The sequence below is a fragment of the Oncorhynchus kisutch genome, linkage group LG19 (assembly GCF_002021735.2).
Source record: "Oncorhynchus kisutch isolate 150728-3 linkage group LG19, Okis_V2, whole genome shotgun sequence".
NCBI lineage: Eukaryota > Metazoa > Chordata > Actinopteri > Salmoniformes > Salmonidae > Oncorhynchus > Oncorhynchus kisutch.
The window spans coordinates 55,666,327-55,688,646 of NC_034192.2; the positions used below are offsets into that span (position 1 = coordinate 55,666,327).

General features: G+C 45.0%; 1 protein-coding gene across 1 annotated transcript in view; it reads left to right on the plus strand.

Moving 5' to 3' along the window:
- The first annotated feature begins 3,443 nt into the window (after positions 1-3,443).
- Positions 3,444-22,320, plus strand: part of stag2b (STAG2 cohesin complex component b) — a 32,875-nt gene continuing 13,998 nt past the window's right edge. Inside the window, exons 1-19 of the mRNA XM_031797347.1 lie at positions 3,444-3,596; positions 6,477-6,605; positions 6,689-6,767; positions 8,376-8,528; positions 9,531-9,704; positions 9,900-10,104; positions 10,198-10,349; positions 12,795-12,868; positions 12,988-13,111; positions 13,217-13,315; positions 13,580-13,659; positions 13,781-13,888; positions 17,747-17,858; positions 17,993-18,110; positions 18,189-18,292; positions 18,577-18,669; positions 18,759-18,848; positions 19,757-19,960; positions 22,173-22,243. Coding sequence (XP_031653207.1) covers positions 6,562-6,605; positions 6,689-6,767; positions 8,376-8,528; positions 9,531-9,704; positions 9,900-10,104; positions 10,198-10,349; positions 12,795-12,868; positions 12,988-13,111; positions 13,217-13,315; positions 13,580-13,659; positions 13,781-13,888; positions 17,747-17,858; positions 17,993-18,110; positions 18,189-18,292; positions 18,577-18,669; positions 18,759-18,848; positions 19,757-19,960; positions 22,173-22,243 — 2,084 coding nt within the window. The 5' untranslated portion in view covers positions 3,444-3,596; positions 6,477-6,561. The remainder of the gene's footprint in view (positions 3,597-6,476; positions 6,606-6,688; positions 6,768-8,375; positions 8,529-9,530; positions 9,705-9,899; positions 10,105-10,197; positions 10,350-12,794; positions 12,869-12,987; positions 13,112-13,216; positions 13,316-13,579; positions 13,660-13,780; positions 13,889-17,746; positions 17,859-17,992; positions 18,111-18,188; positions 18,293-18,576; positions 18,670-18,758; positions 18,849-19,756; positions 19,961-22,172; positions 22,244-22,320) is intronic.

The following is a 22,320-nucleotide window of genomic DNA, read 5'->3' on the forward strand; positions in this document are numbered from 1 at the left end:
TCTAACGTTCGTCTCGTGCCTAACTGCGTAAGTGCAGGCCGTCAAATCAAAGGCATTCCTTCGATTGAACATTTTTATTTTTTTTATTTACGAAAATGAAAACGTGTCAGTTTGTCACTTTCACGAGGTTGGAGTAATAACATGTTCCTCTACTCAAAACATCGGCTCAAATCTAGGTTGTGGCTATAGATTTCGAGAAAATGAACAACTAAGGAAGAATTGTTCACTTCTCTCATTGACTTCTCAAACCAAGGGCGCCACTTTGGTTTTAGAAGTGGAGGGGGCATATCCTAGTGTGGGTTCTGAGGGTCCTCCCCCAGAATTTTTTGGGGCATCTAAAGTTTATTTCCTGAATTTTTACACAATCCAATATGCCGTCTCTATGTAGAACAAAAAGTAAGCCAAAATGCCCACAGTCATCAAGCTAGGTAAGAGACAATTATTAAATATGTTTAAGTGATTAATAAGACTAAACTAGATCAAAGATAATTCAATAATAAATATTGTGTTGCACCTTTAACCAATAGCCTAAAAAAATAAAAAATATTGAAAAAATACAGACTTTTGATTGTCTTTATTAAGACATCCTCTATATCAAATTTCGGCCAGACCGACCAGCCAGCCCGAGTTGCCTGCACGCCCAACCTCCACCAGTCTAGTCAATAACTCAACTCTCTCCCAACACAATTTCCTTCCCAGTTCACACCTTTAATTGTTTTAATTCCCAAGGAAATGGTTTAGAAACAACAACAAACCAAAAAAAAACACACATACACCTCAAATATACATTAACACACAGAAACAGCAAATCCTCCATATAATTAATCTCATAGGCCTAATAGTACTGTAGAGGTCTTTTTACTTGCACACAATTTAGCTGGGTCACCCAGTCCTGTCCCTAGGGGTCCACCACCCTGCAGAGCCCCAACCCAACACACCCCACTCAGCTTTAGGATCTTAGTGAAACATTCACTATTGGTTTTAGGTGTGTTAGGCCCAGGCCAGAGTAACAACCCACAGGACGGCAGACCCCTAGGGCCAAGACTGAGCAGCCCAGCAGCTAGGTATTGCCTAAATAGGTATTTCCCCTGACGTGGCCATGTTTTCAATACAGAGTCCTTTACTACTACTGTATTCCATATAAGGCATCCAGACCTTCTGAAAGTTGCCCAGTTACCCTTAATCTTGTAAAAAATGTAATCTAATGATACATAAATTGACATTGTGGAAGGATAACCAACCTTCCAATTAATGGCAATGCATTACTTAGCCGCTATAAATGCTTGGTTACAGTTTCTTCCGTATCAACATTTTCAAGCAAACAAAACAGGGAGAAGGGTAGTGAGAGGAAGCCCAGTGGCCGGCAGTGGGGAGAAGATGGAAAGAGATGGATTTTGGCCATCATTCTGCTAATTTTCTCATCGATGAAACATTTAATCTCAATACCGTTTTCTGTTCCCAAAACTAGAATCTGTTACGAACAGAGTGAACTAAGTTTTGTATACTTTACCCTTTGCTAAAGTTTTAAAAAATTGGGTTGTTTAGGAGGCGTGCAAAGGAGAATTGAGTTATTGCACACACACGCTTAACAGAGAAGTCCTTCCCTAACTGAAATATGCAAATGTATGCTAGAACGCACCAATAGGATCTCGCTAGCTTGTGCTTGGCTCTGCACACCTCCTTGCTTATTCTGCTCACTATGACTCATTGGTTCCTATTTAAAACAACGGGCTGTGGTCTATCTTGGTTTAGTTATAAAAATCTTTGCTACTACTACAACTACTGAAGGAGGAGATTTTACTAGAAACTATTAGATTCCCTTTTTATCTGTGGATTAAATGTCTGAGTAGAGAACACACTATTTTGTGTGACTCAAAATGCGTCCAAATTCTAAAAAGATACAGAAAAAAAGAACCTTGTGCATTTCAGGTAAAATAACAACCCAATGTTTATATCCCAGGACAAATTAGCTAGCAACAGAAGGCTAGCTAGCTTAAATGTCCATGAATATTTCATTTGTTTCGACCTGTCCCCAAATTAATATAGTTGGGACAGAGTTTGTTTTGATATTTCAACCTGTGGGTCTGGATCGCGTCTGGTGTGGATGTACAAAATCAACATGCGCACGATGGCGCACACGGATGCATCTTTGTGCCTGGTCTAGACAGCATGTAAAAAATTATATTGCGGGACTACTGTTGTTTTTGGGACCAGTTCTTGCAGAAGCTGGTAAGAGTCAGACCGAAAGCCAGCAGGTGTGGTGGGAGCAGGATGAAGAAATCGGTTCTGCGCAGACCTCTAGCTAACTCTACTGTGCACCATGACAGTGAAGCCTGTAATATTAGAGCTGTTTATTACTGTGCCATTGTGAAAAGTAGGGAATTAGCTAGGGAAACTGATAGATCAATAACATTGCCATACTGACTAATAAAACTCACGCTGCAATGAAAAAAACGTCTGGTTTCATCGTTTGATTCAGGTCTAGTGTGATTGAGTACACCAACAGTACACCAACTGGAGAAAGCTAGCCAAGTTAATTTACTTCTGAAACGGGACAAAACAAAGGCTACAAAACATTTCTATACAAACAACAGCTGTTAGATAGCGATATGAGGTGGCGATTATTACTATCTGACAGATAACTAGAGGCTAAAGCTGACCTGGCTGTGGTAGCTACTAGCTAGTGTAGCTTATATATTCACCTCAGTTAAGAGGGAATGAAACATTAGCTAACATTACATGTCAGTTACAATACTAGCTCAGCACTGCAAATAAACAATCGTTTAAAAAAATGTATGTTAAATTAAACAGCAGTTACCTTGACAGCTAAATCAGTAAACTAATGAGTAGCCAGTTTCTGCTCTGCTTGCTTTTACAACTCGGTGAATGAGCGCAACACATACACACTGACCTAAGCTCAACTCTCCTGTGCTGGTCTGGCCAGCCTTCCAGAAGCTTTTCCTTCAAACCGCCTGTCTGCCAACTCTGTGGTGTCTGTGAGTCCTAAATACAGCCTGCTGACCACTCCAAACAGCCAACCTGACCGCTTGGAGGCGTCTGCATGGTCCTAAAGCACACCAATGCCATTTTTTGTATCACATTGCAATGATAAAACTGTGGTGGGGGGGGGGGGGGGGGGGGGGGATTTCAGAATGTGGTGGGGACATGACCCCTGTATCAAACCCCAAACCCTGGCCTGTTTGCAAGCGTATCCGGAAGTCTTGCGATGTTGCGCCTTTAGGTTTAGAAACTCAGCAGTAGGCCCATCCAACCCCCATCTGTCACGTACTTGCTGGTAGCTGGCAGCTGCACAGCTTGTAAATAACCGCTAGATGTCAGATCACTTACGGTCACGGGGAATCGGAAGTATTTCATCTGGCCGCTAGGGGGCAGCTGTGCACCAAGAGTTTTCCTTCCCCCTCATCGTCGAAACAACAAACCCTACTACGGAGCAAGTGGCGGGGTGAGAGAGCGTCCAAAACCGCCTCTGACCGCCAGTTTCAAACTCATTTGCGGAAATCGTGGTAATATCAATACAAGAACAAACAACGACTCAACAAAGTAGTATCTCGTTTGGAAATAAATTGAATAACGGGGTAAGTTATAAAATGGCGGAGTGGAATCTCGAAGTTAGTTGGTTTGTAGCAATTTTTTGGTAGCTAGCTTCTCATGCTAGCTAGCTAACAGGCTATAAGTGCGGAGGCTGCTAGCTACGGAAAGTCGTAAGCTAGCCGCTGGCGCTGTAAGCTACTTTTTTTGTATAGAATCTGTTACGCATACCCGAAAGTAGACCCATTTCACTGAAACGTATCTAGCAAGCTAGCTAAGCTAATATATAACAAAGTGTTTGTTTACATCCAATAAATGTTGTTCTGTTGGGGAGTTAACGTTAGGTAGGAAACGTTTCGGAACTCCCGAGGCAAGATGGAGGACGTAGGGACGAGGTGTTTTTATGTAACTAAATGGTTGTACTGTTGCTCCACAACAAGTGTTGTATAAACAAGCTAATTTAGATATTTACATTAACTTTGAGGGCCACGCCGTATTAGCTAGCTAGCTAAATATCAACTGTTTTATTGATAATATGGCTGGCTATCCGAACTCCGTTCGATTGCAGGCAACGGGCTAGGATAGCTAATGTTAACATGGCTAATTAGCTAACTAGCCATGAAACTAGCTAGCTAACATAACAAGATGGAGAATGGTAGCTATGCTGCAGCTATGCTAAGCTAACGTTAGTTAGCTACCCAGTCAAAATTGAGATTTTCCCGAGTGTTTTTGCCCTGTTTGAACTGTAACTAGTTAGTTTACAGAAGTGGGTACTACCGTTACTTGAAGGATACCATTTGAACTCTTGGTTTAACGTTAGCCGTAGAAGGCAAGTTGTTATTTTCATGTACGTAAAGGGTGACGTTCTGATGACAGCTGATGATGTTAAGCTAGCTAGCTTCGTTAGCTGGCTAGCTCTTTGGCAAGCCAGTCCGGGCAACCTCTCGACATTATACCGGTGTCAATTCTGGACAGTGGCCGTCATTGAGCAAACCCAGGAGAGCGGCTGTCATACTACCTAGCCAACGGTAGCTAGTCTTGTTCAGGATGCTCTCCGTCTGTTATTTCGACGACGTTAGTTATCGCTAATATAGTTTTAACGTGCTTTGTGTTGCCCAGGCACCCGGGTTTGGCGCCACTTTTTCAGTCCCCATCTTCAAGGCTTCCTCTCTAGTCAACCAGCCAGAGCGAATACTGTCTCCGCTTATGCAATAAGAAACATAGGATGTTGCTTGCTGATGCTGTTTTATTGCTTGGCAATACAGTTCTAGTTGTATTGTACAATACACTGCCAGCATGGGTAGCTGTATTTGACCCAATTTCAAACAAAGTATGTATGAATTTAGCTTGTAATAATGGCTTTGGGCAATTAGATAACATGAAATAAGTCTAATGTCCATTGGAATTGTCGAATGTGTATTTGATGTCACCCGTTCTAATTCAAGACCATGGGATAAAGTACTTTGCTATCTGGCATTTTAAAGTTGAGTTTGAATCCATCCATTTCCCATTCCTCACATCTCACTGGTTGATGAGGGTAAAGATGCCCCACTTCTCCCCCATAAGCTTTTTACAACCTGCAAAACATCAGTTACTTACAGACACAAGCAATTTTATTTTACAGTCAAATGCAATTGATTCCTCGTTGGTCCTTACAATTCATTTTTTTGATTGACACGCCTACTGTAATCCTCAGTACAGTATGCCCCGATCGTAATTAAGACACACCCAGGATAGGGTCGCTGCTAGGCTCATTTTGGCCTCCTGTAGCTCAAAACCCGTCCTGACGACATACTAGTATTAACAATATTGTTGATTCATTTTTATATATAAAAATGAAAACTATTAGATATGTGTTTTTAATGTCGTAATTTGGTTGAGTATCCCACTCTCTGCTCCCTGCTGTTTGCTTTGTAATATGTCAACTAGTGTTAATACTTTGTTCTGATTGGTTAGGATCTCTAACGGAGGATGAAGGGAACTCTCCTTTATATGGTCACGGGGGACGTTCCAATGTCCAGCCCTGGGGTGATATTTCCTGTAAACCAAGCAGCGACATAGCCAATCAGCTCACAGTTGAGCATGACAGGAGGGATAGAGCCCGCCCCCTGTTACCATGTGAAAGCAGTATTTTTGTGTTTTTTTGTCTGTGTGTGAAGAACCACTGGCTGATACTGAGGCCTGTTCAGGGGATGCAATGTTTATTTTGTAGAAGTTCAGCAGCAGGTTATCATACAACTCCTCTCAAATTAAATTGTATTACTCACATGCGCCAAATACAACAGGTGAAATGCTTACCTACCAACAATGCAGTTTCAAAAAAATATGGATACGAGATAAAAGTGACAAGTAATTAAAGAGCAGCCGTAAAATACACAATATCGAGACTATATACAGGGGGGGTACCGATACAGAGTCAATGTGCTTGGGCACTGGTTAGTTGAGGTAGTATGAACATGTAGGTAGAGATATTAAAGTGACTATGCATAGATGATTACAACAGAGAGTAGCAGTGGTGTAAAGAGGGGGGGGGCACTGCAAATAGCCTGGGTAGCCATTTGATTAGATGTTCAGGAGTCTTATGGCTTGAGGGTAGAAGCTGTTAAAAAGCCTCTTGGACCTAGATTTGGCGCTCTGATACCGCTTGCCGTGCGGTAGCAGAGAGAACAGTCTATGACTAGGGTGGTTGGAGTCTTTGACGATTTTTAGGGCCTTCCTCTCTCGCCTGGTATAGAGGTCCTGGATGGCAGGAAGCTTGGTCCTAGTGGTGTACTGGGCCGTTCGCACTACCCCCTGTAGTGCCTTGCGGTCGGAGGCCGAGCAGTTACCATACCAGGCAGTGATGCAACCAGTCAGGAGAATGCTGTCTTCTCTGAATGTAACTCCAATACCCATGCATTCTTTTCCCCTTCTGTTTTCTCCTCCAGGTCCTATGCTACCGTTCCACTGTCTTGTGGACACTGAGGATCTGAGGTCTGTTCTTATTTGAGTTGGGTCAGACATGATAGAGAAATGATAGCAGCACCAGAGTTACCGTCAGAGTTCCACTATCCTCAGTAAGTGGCTACTTCCATGGTGTGTGTGTGTGTGTCAACCGGCATGCAGCAGACTTTCTAATGTGTGTGTGTGTTTTTGCCAGGGATTCGGACACCCGTTTCTCCTCAGACACAGACTTCTCTGAGGCTCCTGATGTCAGTATCAACCCAACCAAAGGAAAGGTACGACCAGGCCTCGTCTTCCTCAAGCTATACACCACAGCATATTGTAACCCCTTCCTCACTCTGTACACCACAAGTAATATTAGAACCTCTTCCTCACGCTATACACCACAGCATATTATAACCCCTTCTTCACTCTGTACACCACAACGTAATATTATAACCTCTTCCTCACGCTATACACCTCAACATATTTTTTGAACCTCGTCCTCGGTTATTCATAGGTTGCACCTCTGTTTTGGTCATGCTATTGTTATGAATGTTCACAAGATGTCCTCTATCGGTGGTGTCCTAAAGTGATAAGCCCAGTCATTCTGGATGGAGGCTAACTACTGTTTAGTCTAAATGACACTATAGTGCCTGGAAATACCATGACATTGGTAAAGTAGTAAAATATTTAGTAGGTAACAACTTTTCCAGCATTATCATGTCGTCAAATTTACTTTAAAGAGATGGCAATGTTGTTATTACCTAGCAACGTTGGTCAAAAATGGCTAGCAATGCTAAAGTTAGCGAGCTCAAATCCGATGGCCTCCCCTCAATGTTGGCTAGCTAGCTAACGTTATACTGCATCTAAAGTCAATCTGGTGACATCAAAAGATTTTCCTACTAATTATTTGACCCTCCCTTGGAATGTCATTGTATTTCCAATGTAATGCATTTTTTGATTAAATCTTCATCAGCGCTCTTTGATGATGCATTAAGTAGAATGCTCATTCGGGCATCAGTCCAAAACGTACGTTCAAAACAATATTGTGACAAAACATGCAACCCATCAATACACACCACGTAATGTTCACTTCATCCTCAAGCTACTGTATACACACCACGTAATGTTCACTTCATCCTCAAGCTACTGTATACACACCACGTAATGTTCACTTCATCCTCAAGCTACTGTATACACACCACGTAATGTTCACTTCATCCTCAAGCTACTGTATACACACCACGTAATGTTCACTTCATCCTCAAGCTACTGTATACACACCACGTAATGTTCACTTCATCCTCAAGCTACTGTATACACACTACGTAATGTTCACTTCATCCTCAAGCTACTGTATACACACCACGTAATGTTCACTTCATCCTCAAGCTACTGTATACACACCACGTAATGTTCACTTCATCCTCAAGCTACTGTATACACACCACGTAATGTTCACTTCATCCTCAAGCTACTGTATACACACCACGTAATGTTCACTTCATCCTCAAGCTACTGTATACACAACACGTAATGTTCACTTCATCCTCAAGCTACTGTATACACACCACGTAATGTTCACTTCATCCTCAAGCTACTGTATACACATCACGTAATGTTCACTTCATCCTCAAGCTACTGTATACACACCACGTAATGTTCACTTCATCCTCAAGCTACTGTATACACACCACGTAATGTTCACTTCATCCTCAAGCTACTGTATACACATCACGTAATGTTCACTTCATCCTCAAGCTACTGTATACACACCACGTAATGTTCACTTCATCCTCAAGCTACTGTATACACACCACGTAATATTAGTAAGTATTATGCTGTTTACACCTTTATTGACTTTTCTCAACTCTTTCTCTCCACCACTCCCTCCATCCCAGGGGGGGAAGAAGGGGAAGAAGGCGGCAGGAGAGAAGGGTAAAGGAGGGAAGGGAGTGGGGGGTGCAGGGAGGATGAACGGCCACTACCAGGAGAATGGCATGGAGAACCTGATGCTGTTCGAGGTTGTCAAGATGGGCAAAAGCGCCATGCAGGTGTGTGTGTATACGCTGCTTGACCAAAAGTATGTGGACAGCTGCTCGTCGAACATCTCATTCCCAAATCTTAGGCATTAATATGGAGTTGGTCTCCCCATTTCGTGCTATAACAGCCTCCACTCTTCTGGGAAGGTTTTCCACTAGATGTTGGATCATTGCTGCGGGGATTTGCTTCCATTCAGCCACAAGCATTAGTGAGGTCGGGCGCTGACGCTGGGCGATTAGTGCTGGCTTGCAATATGTTGTTCCCAGGGCAGCGAGCTTTACACCACTCCAGTTGACGCTTGGCATTGCGCATAGTGATCTTAGGCTTGTGTGCGGCTGCTTGGCCATGGAAACCCAGTTCATGAATCTCTCGACGAACAGTACTTGTACTGATGTTGCTTCCAGAGGCAGTTTGGAACTCGGTAGTGAGGCTTGCAACCAAGGACAGGTGATTTTTACACGCTTCAGCACTTGGCAGTCGTGTTCAGTGAGCTACCACTTCGCAACGTTGTTGGTCCTAGACATTTCCACTTCACAACAACAGTTGACCGGGGCAGCTCTAGCAGGGCAGAAATTTGACACACTGACTTGTTGGAAAGGTGGCATCCTAGAACGGTGCCACGTTGAAAGTCACTGCGCTCTTCAGTAAAGGCCATTATACGGTCAATCTTTGTCTATGGAGATTGTATGGCTGTGTGCCCGACTATATTTAATATATATATATTTATACACCTGTCAGCAACTGATGTGGCTGAAATAGCAGAATCCACTCATGTGGGTGTCCACATACTTTTGTATATAAAGTGTTTGTAACATTTACAGTGTGTGAAAAGCATAGTGTATCTGTGAGCATACACACAGAAGTAGTTCAGGCCTTTAACAGGCCAATCGTTTATTTGATTATCAACAGTTCTTGATTATTGAATGACCAGATCAGCTTTATTAGAGTTGAAACACAAGGACTGTATGTTAGTTGTACTTATTGTCTATCTCTGCTGTTTGTCCTGACTCCAGTCTGTGGTGGATGACTGGATTGAGGCATATAAAACGGACAGGGACATGGCTCTGCTAGACCTCATCAACTTCTTCATCCAGTGTTCTGGCTGTAAAGGAGTGGTCAGTGGAGAGATGTTCCGAAACATGCAGAACTCTGAGATCATCAGGAGGATGACGGAGGAGTTTGACGAGGTAGGTTTTGTGTGTGTGAGACGTGGTAGGTGCATCACTCTGGGTTAAAGTTTAGTCTTGTCACCTGAAATGTACCAGTTGATTGGTTCAGTTTTAGATGTCATTACCCTCTCTTTGAGTTGCATGCAATAGTGAAGCCATAACTCCCATAAACCTTCTCTCTCTCTCCACCCTCCTCCTCCTCCCCCTCTATAGGACAGCGGAGACTACCCTCTGACCATGGCAGGTCCGCTGTGGAAGAAGTTTAAGGGTAGTTTCTGTGAGTTCATTGCTGTCTTGGTGAGACAGTGTCAGTACAGCATCATCTATGATGAGTACCTCATGGACACGGTCATATCGCTCCTCACCGGACTGTCGGACTCACAGGTCCGAGCCTTCAGGCACACCAGCACACTGGCAGGTAATAGAGTTGGTGAGGGGATATGTCCGTCTGTGTTAGTCGGTTATTTCTGTCTTCCCTGGGCACGCTGATTAACTGTGTGTGTGTGTTTAGCTATGAAACTGATGACAGCCCTGGTGAATGTAGCTCTGAACCTGAGCATCAACATGGACAACACACAGCGGCAGTACGAGACAGAGAGAAACAAGAATGTCGCCAAGAGAGCCAACGACCGGCTGGAGCTACTGCTGCAGAAACGCAAAGAGGTGAGCGGGATGAGGTCAGAGTTAGGCTCTCCTGGGTTAAGGGTTGGGGAACTGGGTAAGGCTTCTTGGGCCTTTGGTTTAAGATTAGTTTGGCTCACGTTTTCCTTCCAGGGTTGTCTGCTCTCGCTGCTTCTCAGAATGTGCTTTCTAAAACACCCTCGCTGCACAGACAAGTTACCCAGGTGCAGCAGCTTCGTGAGAGTTGTTTTCCAATCAGACAATGTATTACATTTAGAGATGAGGATGCTTGAAGACATGCTGTAGGAGCATAACCAGTCAGTTAGCCTGCAGTCAGACAGAGTTAAAGGGTTCTACTAGGCCCTGTGGTTGAGCTGGCATCAATGGCTGTGTCCTAGTTTACATAACAATATGTCCCACTGGGCTTCCATCTGCCCGATCATTCTACTGCAAACCCACCAGAACATGAAACACTGCTGTCTCCTACTACTAATACAACCCTACCAGAACAACATGAAACACTGCTCTCCTACTAATACAACCCCACCAGAACAACATGAAACACTGCTCTCTCCTACTAATACAACCCCACCAGAACAACATGAAACACTGCTGTCTCCTACTAATACAACCCCACCAGAACAACATGAAACACTGCTGTCTCCTACTAATACAACCCCACCAGAACAACATGAAACACTGCTGTCTCCTACTAATACAACCCCACCAGAACAACTTGAAACACTGCTGTCTCCTACTAATACAACCCCACCAGAACAACATGAAACACTGCTGTCTCCTACTAATACAACCCCACCAGAACAACATGAAACACTGCTGTCTCCTACTAATACAACCCCACCAGAACAACATGAAACACTGCTCTCTCCTACTAATACAACCCCACCAGAACAACATGAAACACTGCTCTCTCCTACTAATACAACCCCACCAGAACAACATGAAACACTGCTGTCTCCTACTAATACAACCCCACCAGAACAACATGAAACACTGCTGTCTCCTAATACAACCCTACCAGAACAACATGAAACACTGCTCTCCTACTAATACAACCCCACCAGAACAACATGAAACACTGCTGTCTCCTACTAATACAACCCAACCAGAACAACATGAAACACTGCTGTCTCCTACTAATACAACCCCACCAGAACAACATGAAACACTGCTGTCTCCTACTAATACAACCCCACCAGAACAACATGAAACACTGCTGTCTCCTACTAATACAACCCCACCAGAACAACATGAAACACTGCTGTCTCCTACTAATACAACCCCACCAGAACAACATGAAACACTGCTGTCTCCTACTAATACAACCCCACCAGAACAACATGAAACACTGCTGTCTCCTACTAATACAACCCCACCAGAACAACATGAAACACTGCTCTCTCCTACTAATACAACCCCACCAGAACAACATGAAACACTGCTGTCTCCTACTAATACAACCCCACCAGAACAACATGAAACACTGCTGTCTCCTACTAATACAACCCCACCAGAACAACATGAAACACTGCTGTCGCCTACTAATACAACCCCACCAGAACAACATGAAACACTGCCGTCTCCTACTAATACAACCCCACCAGAACAACATGAAACACTGCCGTCTCCTACTAATACAACCCCACCAGAACAACATGAAACACTGCCGTCTCCTACTAATACAACCCCACCAGAACAACATGAAACACTGCCGTCTCCTACTAATACAACCCCACCAGAACAACATGAAACACTGCTGTCTCCTACTAATACAACCCCACCAGAACAACATGAAACACTGCTGTCTCCTACTAATACAACCCCACCAGAACAACATGAAACACTGCTGTCTCCTACTAATACAACCCCACCAGAACAACATGAAACACTGCTGTCTCCTACTAATACAACCCCACCAGAACAACATGAAACACTGCTGTCTCCTACTAATACAACCCCACCAGAACAACATGAAACACTGCTGTCTCCTACTAATACAACCCCACCAGAACAACATGAAACACTGCTGTCTCCTACTAATACAACCCCACCAGAACAACATGAAACACTGCTGTCTCCTACTAATACAACCCCACCAGAACAACATGAAACACTGCTGTCTCCTACTAATACAACCCCACCAGAACAACATGAAACACTGCTGTCTCCTACTAATACAACCCCACCAGAACAACATGAAACACTGCTCTCTCCTACTAATACAACCCCACCAGAACAACATGAAACACTGCTCTCTCCTACTAATACAACCCCACCAGAACAACATGAAACACTGCTCTCTCCTACTAATATAACCCCACCAGAACAACATGAAACACTGTAATTATACACCTCAGTGCCTTCATAACTATACTAGCTATCTCTGTAATGTTTGGTTATCTTGAAGTTCAGCCTGATGAACCCTGATCAAAATTGTATCTTACTGATATCTTGTTCTAATTGCAGCTTCAAGAAAATCAAGACGAAATTGAAAACATGATGAATGCTATATTCAAGGGTGTGTTTGTACACCGATATCGGTACGTGGCCTGTCCATTGTTCCCATCATAGTAATGATCATAAATAGGATGGATTTAATTTGAGATACCCTCTATACAGAGGGAAAATTGTATGATGAAGGTTGTGTGTTGTGTTACAGTGATGCCATAGCAGAGATCAGAGCTATCACTATAGAGGAGATAGGAATGTGGATGAAGCTGTACAGTGATGCCTTCCTCAACGACAGCTACCTGAAATACGTAGGCTGGACCATGCACGACAAGGTGAGGGAGAGTGCGCATGCTTGTCAGCAAGGTGTTGTGTTTGAGTTAGGAGTGTGTGCACTTCTAACGAGTTTGTGTGTGTGTGGTGTGTGTGTGTGTGTGTAGCAAGGCGAGGTACGTCTGAAATGTTTGACAGCTCTGCAGGGTCTCTACTACAACAGAGAACTGAACACCAGACTGGAGCTGTTCACCAGCCGCTTCAAGGTCAGAGCGCCACCTGGTGGACACATTAACACACTACAACTAGTTGCCTCAAGGCTCAATTTTCATAAGAAATGCCATTTAGCAGACTATTTTATCCAACAGGGCTTACAGGAAGTAGTAAGTTCAGGAGTTTTCATATGGGTGGCCCCAGCGGTTTTGAGTAGAGGTCTTTCCTGCCTGCACCACTACTATGCCCTGTTAATTTTGAGTAGAAGTATTTCAGCTAAATCTGAATTGTTTGTCATTCATTTCCTCTCTTCACAGGACCGCATCGTCTCCATGACTCTAGACAAGGAGTACGATGTCGCAGTACAAGCAATTAAACTGCTCACTCTGGTACTACAGTAAGTTGCTACAGTTCAGCTTTCAGTGTTTAATTTGTGTTTAATCTATACTGTGTGTATTACAGTAGTACAGATGAGATACTGAGCCCGGAGGACTGTATGTATGGTGTGTGTATTACAGTAGTACAGATGAGGTACTGAGCCCGGAGGACTGTGAGAGCGTCTATCACCTGGTCTACTCCGCCCACCGACCGGTCGCCATAGCAGCTGGGGAGTTCCTCTTCAAGAAGTAGGATTTATAATTTTAAAAGAATTACTCTGTCACACATTCTTCTATCATGTATTTATGTTCTCTTAAGTCCTATCAATCAATCAAAACACTCTTCAAAACAAGATGGTGCAGTTCAAGAGATCGTCCTGCAAAATGTCAAATGTGATGCTAAAAACCCCATGTCTGGTTTCTTCCCTGGAACAGCGAGAGATAGAGGGGGCAGAGCTGAAGAGAGGAAGGTGGATGGGGTAGAGATAGAGGGGGCAGAGCTGAAGAGAGGAAGGTGGATGGGGTAGAGAAAGAGAGGGGCAGAGCTGAAGAGAGGAAGGTGGATGGGGTAGAGAAAGAGAGGGGCAGAGCTGAAGAGAGGAAGGTGGATGGGGTAGAGAAAGAGAGGGGCAGAGCTGAAGAGAGGAAGGTGGATGGGGTAGAGAAAGAGAGGGGCAGAGCTGAAGAGAGGAAGGTGGATGGGGTAGAGAAAGAGAGGGGCAGAGCTGAAGAGAGGAAGGTGGATGGGGTAGAGAAAGAGAGGGGCAGAGCTGAAGAGAGGAAGGTGGATGGGGTAGAGAAAGAGAGGGGCAGAGCTGAAGAGAGGAAGGTGGATGGGGTAGAGAAAGAGAGGGGCAGAGCTGAAGAGAGGAAGGTGGATGGGGTAGAGAAAGAGAGGGGCAGAGCTGAAGAGAGGAAGGTGGATGGGGTAGAGAAAGAGAGGGGCAGAGCTGAAGAGAGGAAGGTGGATGGGGTAGAGAAAGAGAGGGGCAGAGCTGAAGAGAGGAAGGTGGATGGGGTAGAGAAAGAGAGGGGCAGAGCTGAAGAGAGGAAGGTGGATGGGGTAGAGAAAGAGAGGGGCAGAGCTGAAGAGAGGAAGGTGGATGGGGTAGAGAAAGAGAGGGGCAGAGCTGAAGAGAGGAAGGTGGATGGGGTAGAGAAAGAGAGGGGCAGAGCTGAAGAGAGGAAGGTGGATGGGGTAGAGAAAGAGAGGGGCAGAGCTGAAGAGAGGAAGGTGGATGGGGTAGAGAAAGAGAGGGGCAGAGCTGAAGAGAGGAAGGTGGATGGGGTAGAGAAAGAGAGGGGCAGAGCTGAAGAGAGGAAGGTGGATGGGGTAGAGAAAGAGAGGGGCAGAGCTGAAGAGAGGAAGGTGGATGGGGTAGAGAAAGAGGGGCAGAGCTGAAGAGAGGAAGGTGGATGGGGTAGAGAAAGAGAGGGGCAGAGCTGAAGAGAGGAAGGTGGATGGGGTAGAGAAAGAGAGGGGAGAAGGAGAGAGTAGGAACTTGAGGTTGGTAGATCTGGGATATGGTTTTCTGGCGTGGACACATTCCTTGTCTGTTTTATTTAGGCTGGGCTAGTGCCTATAGTGAGGTTTATATACACTACATGACCAAAAGTACATGGACACCTGCTCATCAAACATCTTATTCCAAAATCATGGACATTAATATGAAGTTGGTCCCCCCTTTACTGCTATAACAGCCTCCACTCTTCTGGGAAGGTTTTCCACTAGATGTTGGAACATTGCTGCTATAACAGCCTCCACTCTTCTGGGAATGTTTTCCACTAGATGTTGGAACATTGCTGCTATAACAGCCTCCACTCTTCTGGGAAGGTTTTCCACTAGATGTTGGAACATTGTTACTATAACAGCCTCCACTCTTCTGGGAAGGTTTTCCACTAGATGTTGGAACATTGCTGCGGGGACTTGCTTCCATTCAGCCACAAGAGCATTAGTGAGGTCGTTCCAATTCATCCCAAAAGTGTTCGATGGAGTTGAGGTCAGGGGGCTCTGTAGGCCAGTCAAGTTCTTCCACACAGATCTAGAAAACCAGAGTAGACCTCGCTTTGTGCACGGGGGCATTGTCATGCTGAAACAGGAAAGAGCCTTCCCCAAATTGTTGCCACAAAGTTGGAAGGACAGAATTGTCTAGAATGTCATTGTATGCTGTAGCGTTAAAAATTCCTTTCACTGGAGCTAAGGGGCCTAGCCCCAGACCATTATTCCTCCGCCAAACGTTACAGTTGGCACTCTGCATTGGGGCAGGTAACGTTCTCATGGCATCCGCCAAACCCAGATTACTTTGTCGGACTGCCAGATGGTGAAGCGTGATTCATGCCTCCAGAGAACGCCTTTCCACTGCTCCAGAGTCCAATGGTGGCGAGCTTTACACCACTCCAGCCGACACTTTGGTATTTTATCAGGATCCCATCTCTGAAACTGGAAACACTTATCTCCCTCCCTAGCTTTAAGCACCAACTGTCAGAGCAGCTCACAGATTACTGCACCTGTACATAGCCCACCTATAATTTAGCCCAAACAACTACCTCTTTCCCAACTGTATTTAATTTTGATTTATTTATTTATTTTGCTCCTTTGCACCCCATTATTTTTTTTATTTTTTTCTACTTTGCACATTCTTCCATTGCAAAACTACCATTCCAGTATTTTACTTGCTATATTGTACTTACTTTGCCATCATGGCCTTTTTTGCCTTTACCTCCCTTCTCACCTCATTTGCTCACATTGTATATAGACTTGTTTATACTGCATTATTGACTGTATGTTTGTTTTTACTCCATGTGTAACTCTGTGTCGTTTTATCTGTCGAACTGCTTTGCTTTATCTTGGCCAGGTCGCAATTGTAAATGAGAACTTGTTCTCAACTTGCCTACCTGGTTAAATAAAGGTAAAATAAAAAATAAAAAAAATAAATAAATTAGCTGTTTGCGAAGCAGCAGCTGCTCTTCCTGGGGTCCCACATGAAACATGACATAATACAGAACATTAATAGACAAGGACAGAACTACATCAATGACATTTCTTTAAAGACATAGATACATGTCAATACACAAACAGTCTATGTCAAATAGGGGAGAGGCGCTGTGCTTTATTTGTTTTTTTAAACCGGATTTGCTGTTCATCTGAGCAATATGAGATAGGAGTTACATGGCTCTATATCATACTGTACATTTAGTTGAATTTGATCTGGATTTGGGGACTGGTGGCATGTCTGGTGGAGGAAGTGTGTGTAAGTTCACTATGCAAACAATTTGGGTTTTTCCACACATTGTTTCTTATAAAAAGAAGTGATGCAGTCAGTCTCTCCTCAACTCTTAACCAAGAGAGACTGGCATGCATAGTATTTATATCAGCCCTCTGTTTACAATGAAGAGCAAGACATGCTGCTCTGTTCTGGGCAAGTTGTAGTTTAACTAGGTCTTTCCTTGCAGCACTCTTCCACATGACTGGACCATAATCAAGATAAGACTAAACTAGAGCCTGCAGCAGAGCATCTCGTTATTATGGACAGACCTCTCCCCATCTTTACAACCACCCATATGCTTGGCGTCACGCATGGTGATCTTAGGCTTGTGTGTGGCTGCTCGGCCATGGAAACCCATTTCATGAGTCTCTCGATGAACAGTTCTTGTGCTGAAGTTGCTTTCAGAGGCCGTTTGGAGCTCAGTAGTGAGTTGCAGACAAGGACAGATTTTTACGCACTTCAGTACTCAGCAGTCCCGTTCTGTGAGCTTGTGTGGCCTACCACTTCGCTGCTGAGCCGTTGTTGTTCCTAGAAGTTCCCACTTCACAATAACACCACTTAGTTGACTGGGGCAGCTCTAGCAGGGCTATACATTTAATTCACTGACTTTTTGATGGTGCCACATTGAAGGTCACTGAGCTCTTCAGTAAGGCCATTCTACCTTTAATGTTTGTCTATGGAGATTGCATGGCAACGTGCCTGATTTTTATACACCTGTCAGTAACGGGTGTTGCTGAAATAGCCAAATCCACTCATTTGAAGGGGTGTCCACATACTTTTGTATATTTAGGGTAATTTGATATAGTTTTCTAAAGCTAATACTCGTGACTCTGCTCTCCAGACTGTTCAGTACGCGGGAGCCAGAAGAGGAGGGTGCCCCCAAGAGGAGAGGAAGACAAAGCCCCAATGCCAACCTCATCAAAACTACTGTTTTCTTCTTCCTTGAGAGCGAGGTACACACACACACACACACACACACACACACGGTCTCTGACCCTGTCTCTACCTCCATGAATATGCTGCATACTTACAAGACTCACTGGGAGAAATACCCTGCCCCTGCTTATCTCTCCCGTGTATATTCCAGCTCCATGAGCACGCTGCGTACCTGGTGGACTCTCTGTGGGAGAGTGGAGCAGACCTACTGAAGGACTGGGAGTGTATGACCAGCCTGCTACTGGACGACCCTGTGCCAGGGGAGGAAGGTATGACCTCTGACCTCTATACTTGACCTTTGACCCATAACCTCTATACCTTGTCTCTCATATATCTGGTGTGTGTAGCCCTGACAGACAGACAGGAGACGGCTCTCATAGAGATAATGCTGTGTACGGTGCGCCAGGCAGCAGAGTGCCACCCACCCGTAGGCCGTGGAACTGGGAAGAGGGTAAGACACTAGACTGGTCAGAAAAGGGAACTCTCTCTGTCTCTCAAGTCAATGGGCTTCATTGGCATGGGAAACGTATGTTTATATTGCCAAAGCAAGCGAAATAGATAATAAACAATAAAAAATGAACAGTAAACATCGCACTCACGAGTTTCAAAAGAATAAAGACATTTCAAATGTCATGGCTATGTAAAGTTTTGTTACTATGTGCAAATAGTTTAAGTACAAAAGGGAAAATAAATAAACATGGGTTGTATTTACAATGGTGTTTGTTCTCCCGCCAGGTGATGACAGCGAAGGAGAAGAAGACCCAGCTAGATGACAGGACCAGAATGACAGAGCTGTTTGCTGTGACATTACCCCCTCTGCTGGCCAAGGTAGGACACTACACCTTCACCCTCTCTAATAAAAGTGTGTCCCCTGCATGCAGTACTGTGTGTGAGTGTGCTGCCTCTCTTTGTTTCAGTACTCCATAGATACAGAGAAGGTGACCAACCTGCTGCAGCTCCCTCAGTTCTTTGACCTGGATATCTACACCACAGGACGACTAGAGAAGGTCTAACCCCCGACCCTACACTGGAGTCTAATTCAAACTCTAACCCCCGACCCTACACTGGAGTCTAATTCAAACTCTAACCCCCGACCCTACACTGGAGTCTAATTCAAACTCTAACCCCCGACCCTACACTGGAGTCTAATTCAAACTCTAACCCCCGACCCTACACTGGAGTCTAATTCAAACTCTAACCCCCGACCCTACACTGTAGTCTAATTCAAACTCTAACCCCCGACCCTACACTGGAGTCTAATTCAAACTCTAACCCCCGACCCTATACTGGAGTCTAATTCAAACTAACCCCCGACCCTACACTGTAGTCTAATTCAAACTCTAACCCCCGACCCAACACTAGTCTAATTCAAACTCTAACCCCCGACCCTACACTGGAGTCTAATTCAAACTCTAACCCCCGACCCTACACTGGAGTCTAATTCAAACTCTAACCCCCGACCCTACACTGGAGTCTAATTCAAACTCTAACCCCCGACCCTACACTGGAGTCTAATTCAAACTCTAACCCCCGACCCTACACTGGAGTCTAATTCAAACTCTAACCCCCGACCCTACACTGGAGTCTAATTCAAACTCTAACCCCCGACCCTACACTGGAGTCTAATTCAAACTCTAACCCCCGACCCTACACTGGAGTCTAATTCAAACTCTAACCCCCGACCCTACACTGGAGTCTAATTCAAACTCTAACCCCCGACCCTACACTGGAGTCTAATTCAAACTCTAACCCCCGACCCTACACTGGAGTCTAATTCAAACTCTTAACCCCCGACCCTACACTGGAGTCTAATTCAAAGCACTGTGCAGTACAATGACAGCTGTGAAATATCAAATGCATAACACTGCAAGACGTCTCTAAAACCTATTTCCCGACTCCCTCCCTCTTCTTCTAGCACTTGGAGGCGTTGCTGCGTCAGATCAGGGAGATCGTGGAGAAACACACAGACACAGAGGTTCTGGAGGCGTGCTCGAAGACCTACCACGCTCTCTGCAACGAGGAGTTCACCATCTTCAACAGAGTGGACATTGCCAGGTCACAGCTTCTGGATGAACTGGTGGACAAATTCAACAGACTGCTGGAAGACTTCTTACAAGAGGTGAGAGGAATGGGAGAATGAACCGGTGCACAATCAACAGACGGGGACTTCCTACAAGGGGTGAGAGGGGATTGGAGGACAGCGCTCAGAGTGAGAGCTGTTTGGGCCAGAGGGACTTTCTACCACCAGCCTTCATTTTACATCAATTAGGGGGAGTGGACCAGTCTGTGTGTGGTTGATACTGACACTGGTGTGTCTCTGTCTGTGTGGTTGATACTGACACTGGTGTGTCTCTGTCTGTGTGGTTGATACTGACACTGGTCTGTCTCTGTCTGTGTGGTTGATACTGACACTGGTCTGTCTCTGTCTGTGTGGTTGATACTGACACTGGTCTGTCTCTGTCTGTGTGGTTGATACTGACACTGGTGTGTCTCTGTCTGTGTGGTTGATACTGACACTGGTGTGTCTCTGTCTGTGTGGTTGATACTGACACTGGTCTGTCTCTGTCTGTGTGGTTGATACTGACACTGGTCTGTCTCTGTCTGTGTGGTTGATACTGACACTGGTCTGTCTCTGTCTGTGTGGTTGATACTGACACTGGTCTGTCTCTGTCTGTGTGGTTGATACTGACACTGGTCTGTCTCTGTCTGTGTGGTTGATACTGACACTGGTCTGTCTCTGTCTGTGTGGTTGATACTGACACTGGTCTGTCTCTGTCTGTGTGGTTGATACTGACACTGGTCTGTCTCTGTCTGTGTGGTTGATACTGACACTGGTCTGTCTCTGTCTGTGTGGTTGATACTGACACTGGTCTGTCTCTGTCTGTGTGGTTGATACTGACACTGGTCTGTCTCTGTCTGTGTGGTTGATACTGACACTGGTCTGTCTCTGTCTGTGTGGTTGATACTGACACTGGTCTGTCTCTGTCTGTGTGGTTGATACTGACACTGGTCTGTCTCTGTCTGTGTGGTTGATACTGACACTGGTCTGTCTCTGTCTGTGTGGTTGATACTGACACTGGTCTGTCTCTGTCTGTGTGGTTGATACTGACACTGGTCTGTCTCTGTCTGTGTGGTTGATACTGACACTGGTCTGTCTCTGTCTGTGTGGTTGATACTGACACTGGTCTGTCTCTGTCTGTGTGGTTGATACTGACACTGGTCTGTCTCTGTCTGTGTGGTTGATACTGACACTGGTCTGTCTCTGTCTGTGTGTGTGGTTGATACTGACACTGGTCTGTCTCTGTCTGTGTGTGTGGTTGATACTGACACTGGTCTGTCTCTGTCTGTGTGTGTGGTTGATACTGACACTGGTCTGTCTCTGTCTGTGTGTGTGGTTGATACTGACACTGGTCTGTCTCTGTCTGTGTGTGTGGTTGATACTGACACTGGTCTGTCTCTGTCTGTGTGTGTGGTTGATACTGACACTGGTCTGTCTCTGTCTGTGTGTGTGGTTGATACTGACACTGGTCTGTCTCTGTCTGTGTGTGTGGTTGATACTGACACTGGTCTGTCTCTGTCTGTGTGTGTGGTTGATACTGACACTGGTCTGTCTCTGTCTGTGTGTGTGGTTGATACTGACACTGGTCTGTCTCTGTCTGTGTGTGTGTGGTTGATACTGACACTGGTCTGTCTCTGTCTGTGTGTGTGTGGTTGATACTGACACTGGTCTGTCTCTGTCTGTGTGTGTGTGGTTGATACTGACACTGGTCTGTCTCTGTCTGTGTGTGTGTGGTTGATACTGACACTGGTCTGTCTCTGTCTGTGTGTGTGTGGTTGATACTGACACTGGTCTGTCTCTGTCTGTGTGTGTGTGGTTGATACTGACACTGGTCTGTCTCTGTCTGTGTGTGTGTGGTTGATACTGACACTGGTCTGTCTCTGTCTGTGTGTGTGTGGTTGATACTGACACTGGTCTGTCTCTGTCTGTGTGTGTGTGGTTGATACTGACACTGGTCTGTCTCTGTCTGTGTGTGTGTGGTTGATACTGACACTGGTCTGTCTCTGTCTGTGTGTGTGTGGTTGATACTGACACTGGTCTGTCTCTGTCTGTGTGTGTGTGGTTGATACTGACACTGGTCTGTCTCTGTCTGTGTGTGTGTGGTTGATACTGACACTGGTCTGTCTCTGTCTGTGTGTGTGTGGTTGATACTGACACTGGTCTGTCTCTGTCTGTGTGTGTGTGGTTGATACTGACACTGGTCTGTCTCTGTCTGTGTGGTTGACACTGGTCTCTCTGTGTGTGTGGTTGACACTGGTCTCTCTGTGTTCAGGGTGAGGAGCCTGATGATGATGATGCCTACCAGGTCCTGTCTACTCTCAAGAGAATCACAGCATTCCACAAGTAAAGAACTCTCTGTCTCGCTGTCTGTCTCGCTGTCTGTCTCGCTGTCTGTCTCGCTGTCTCTCTCTTTTCTCTCG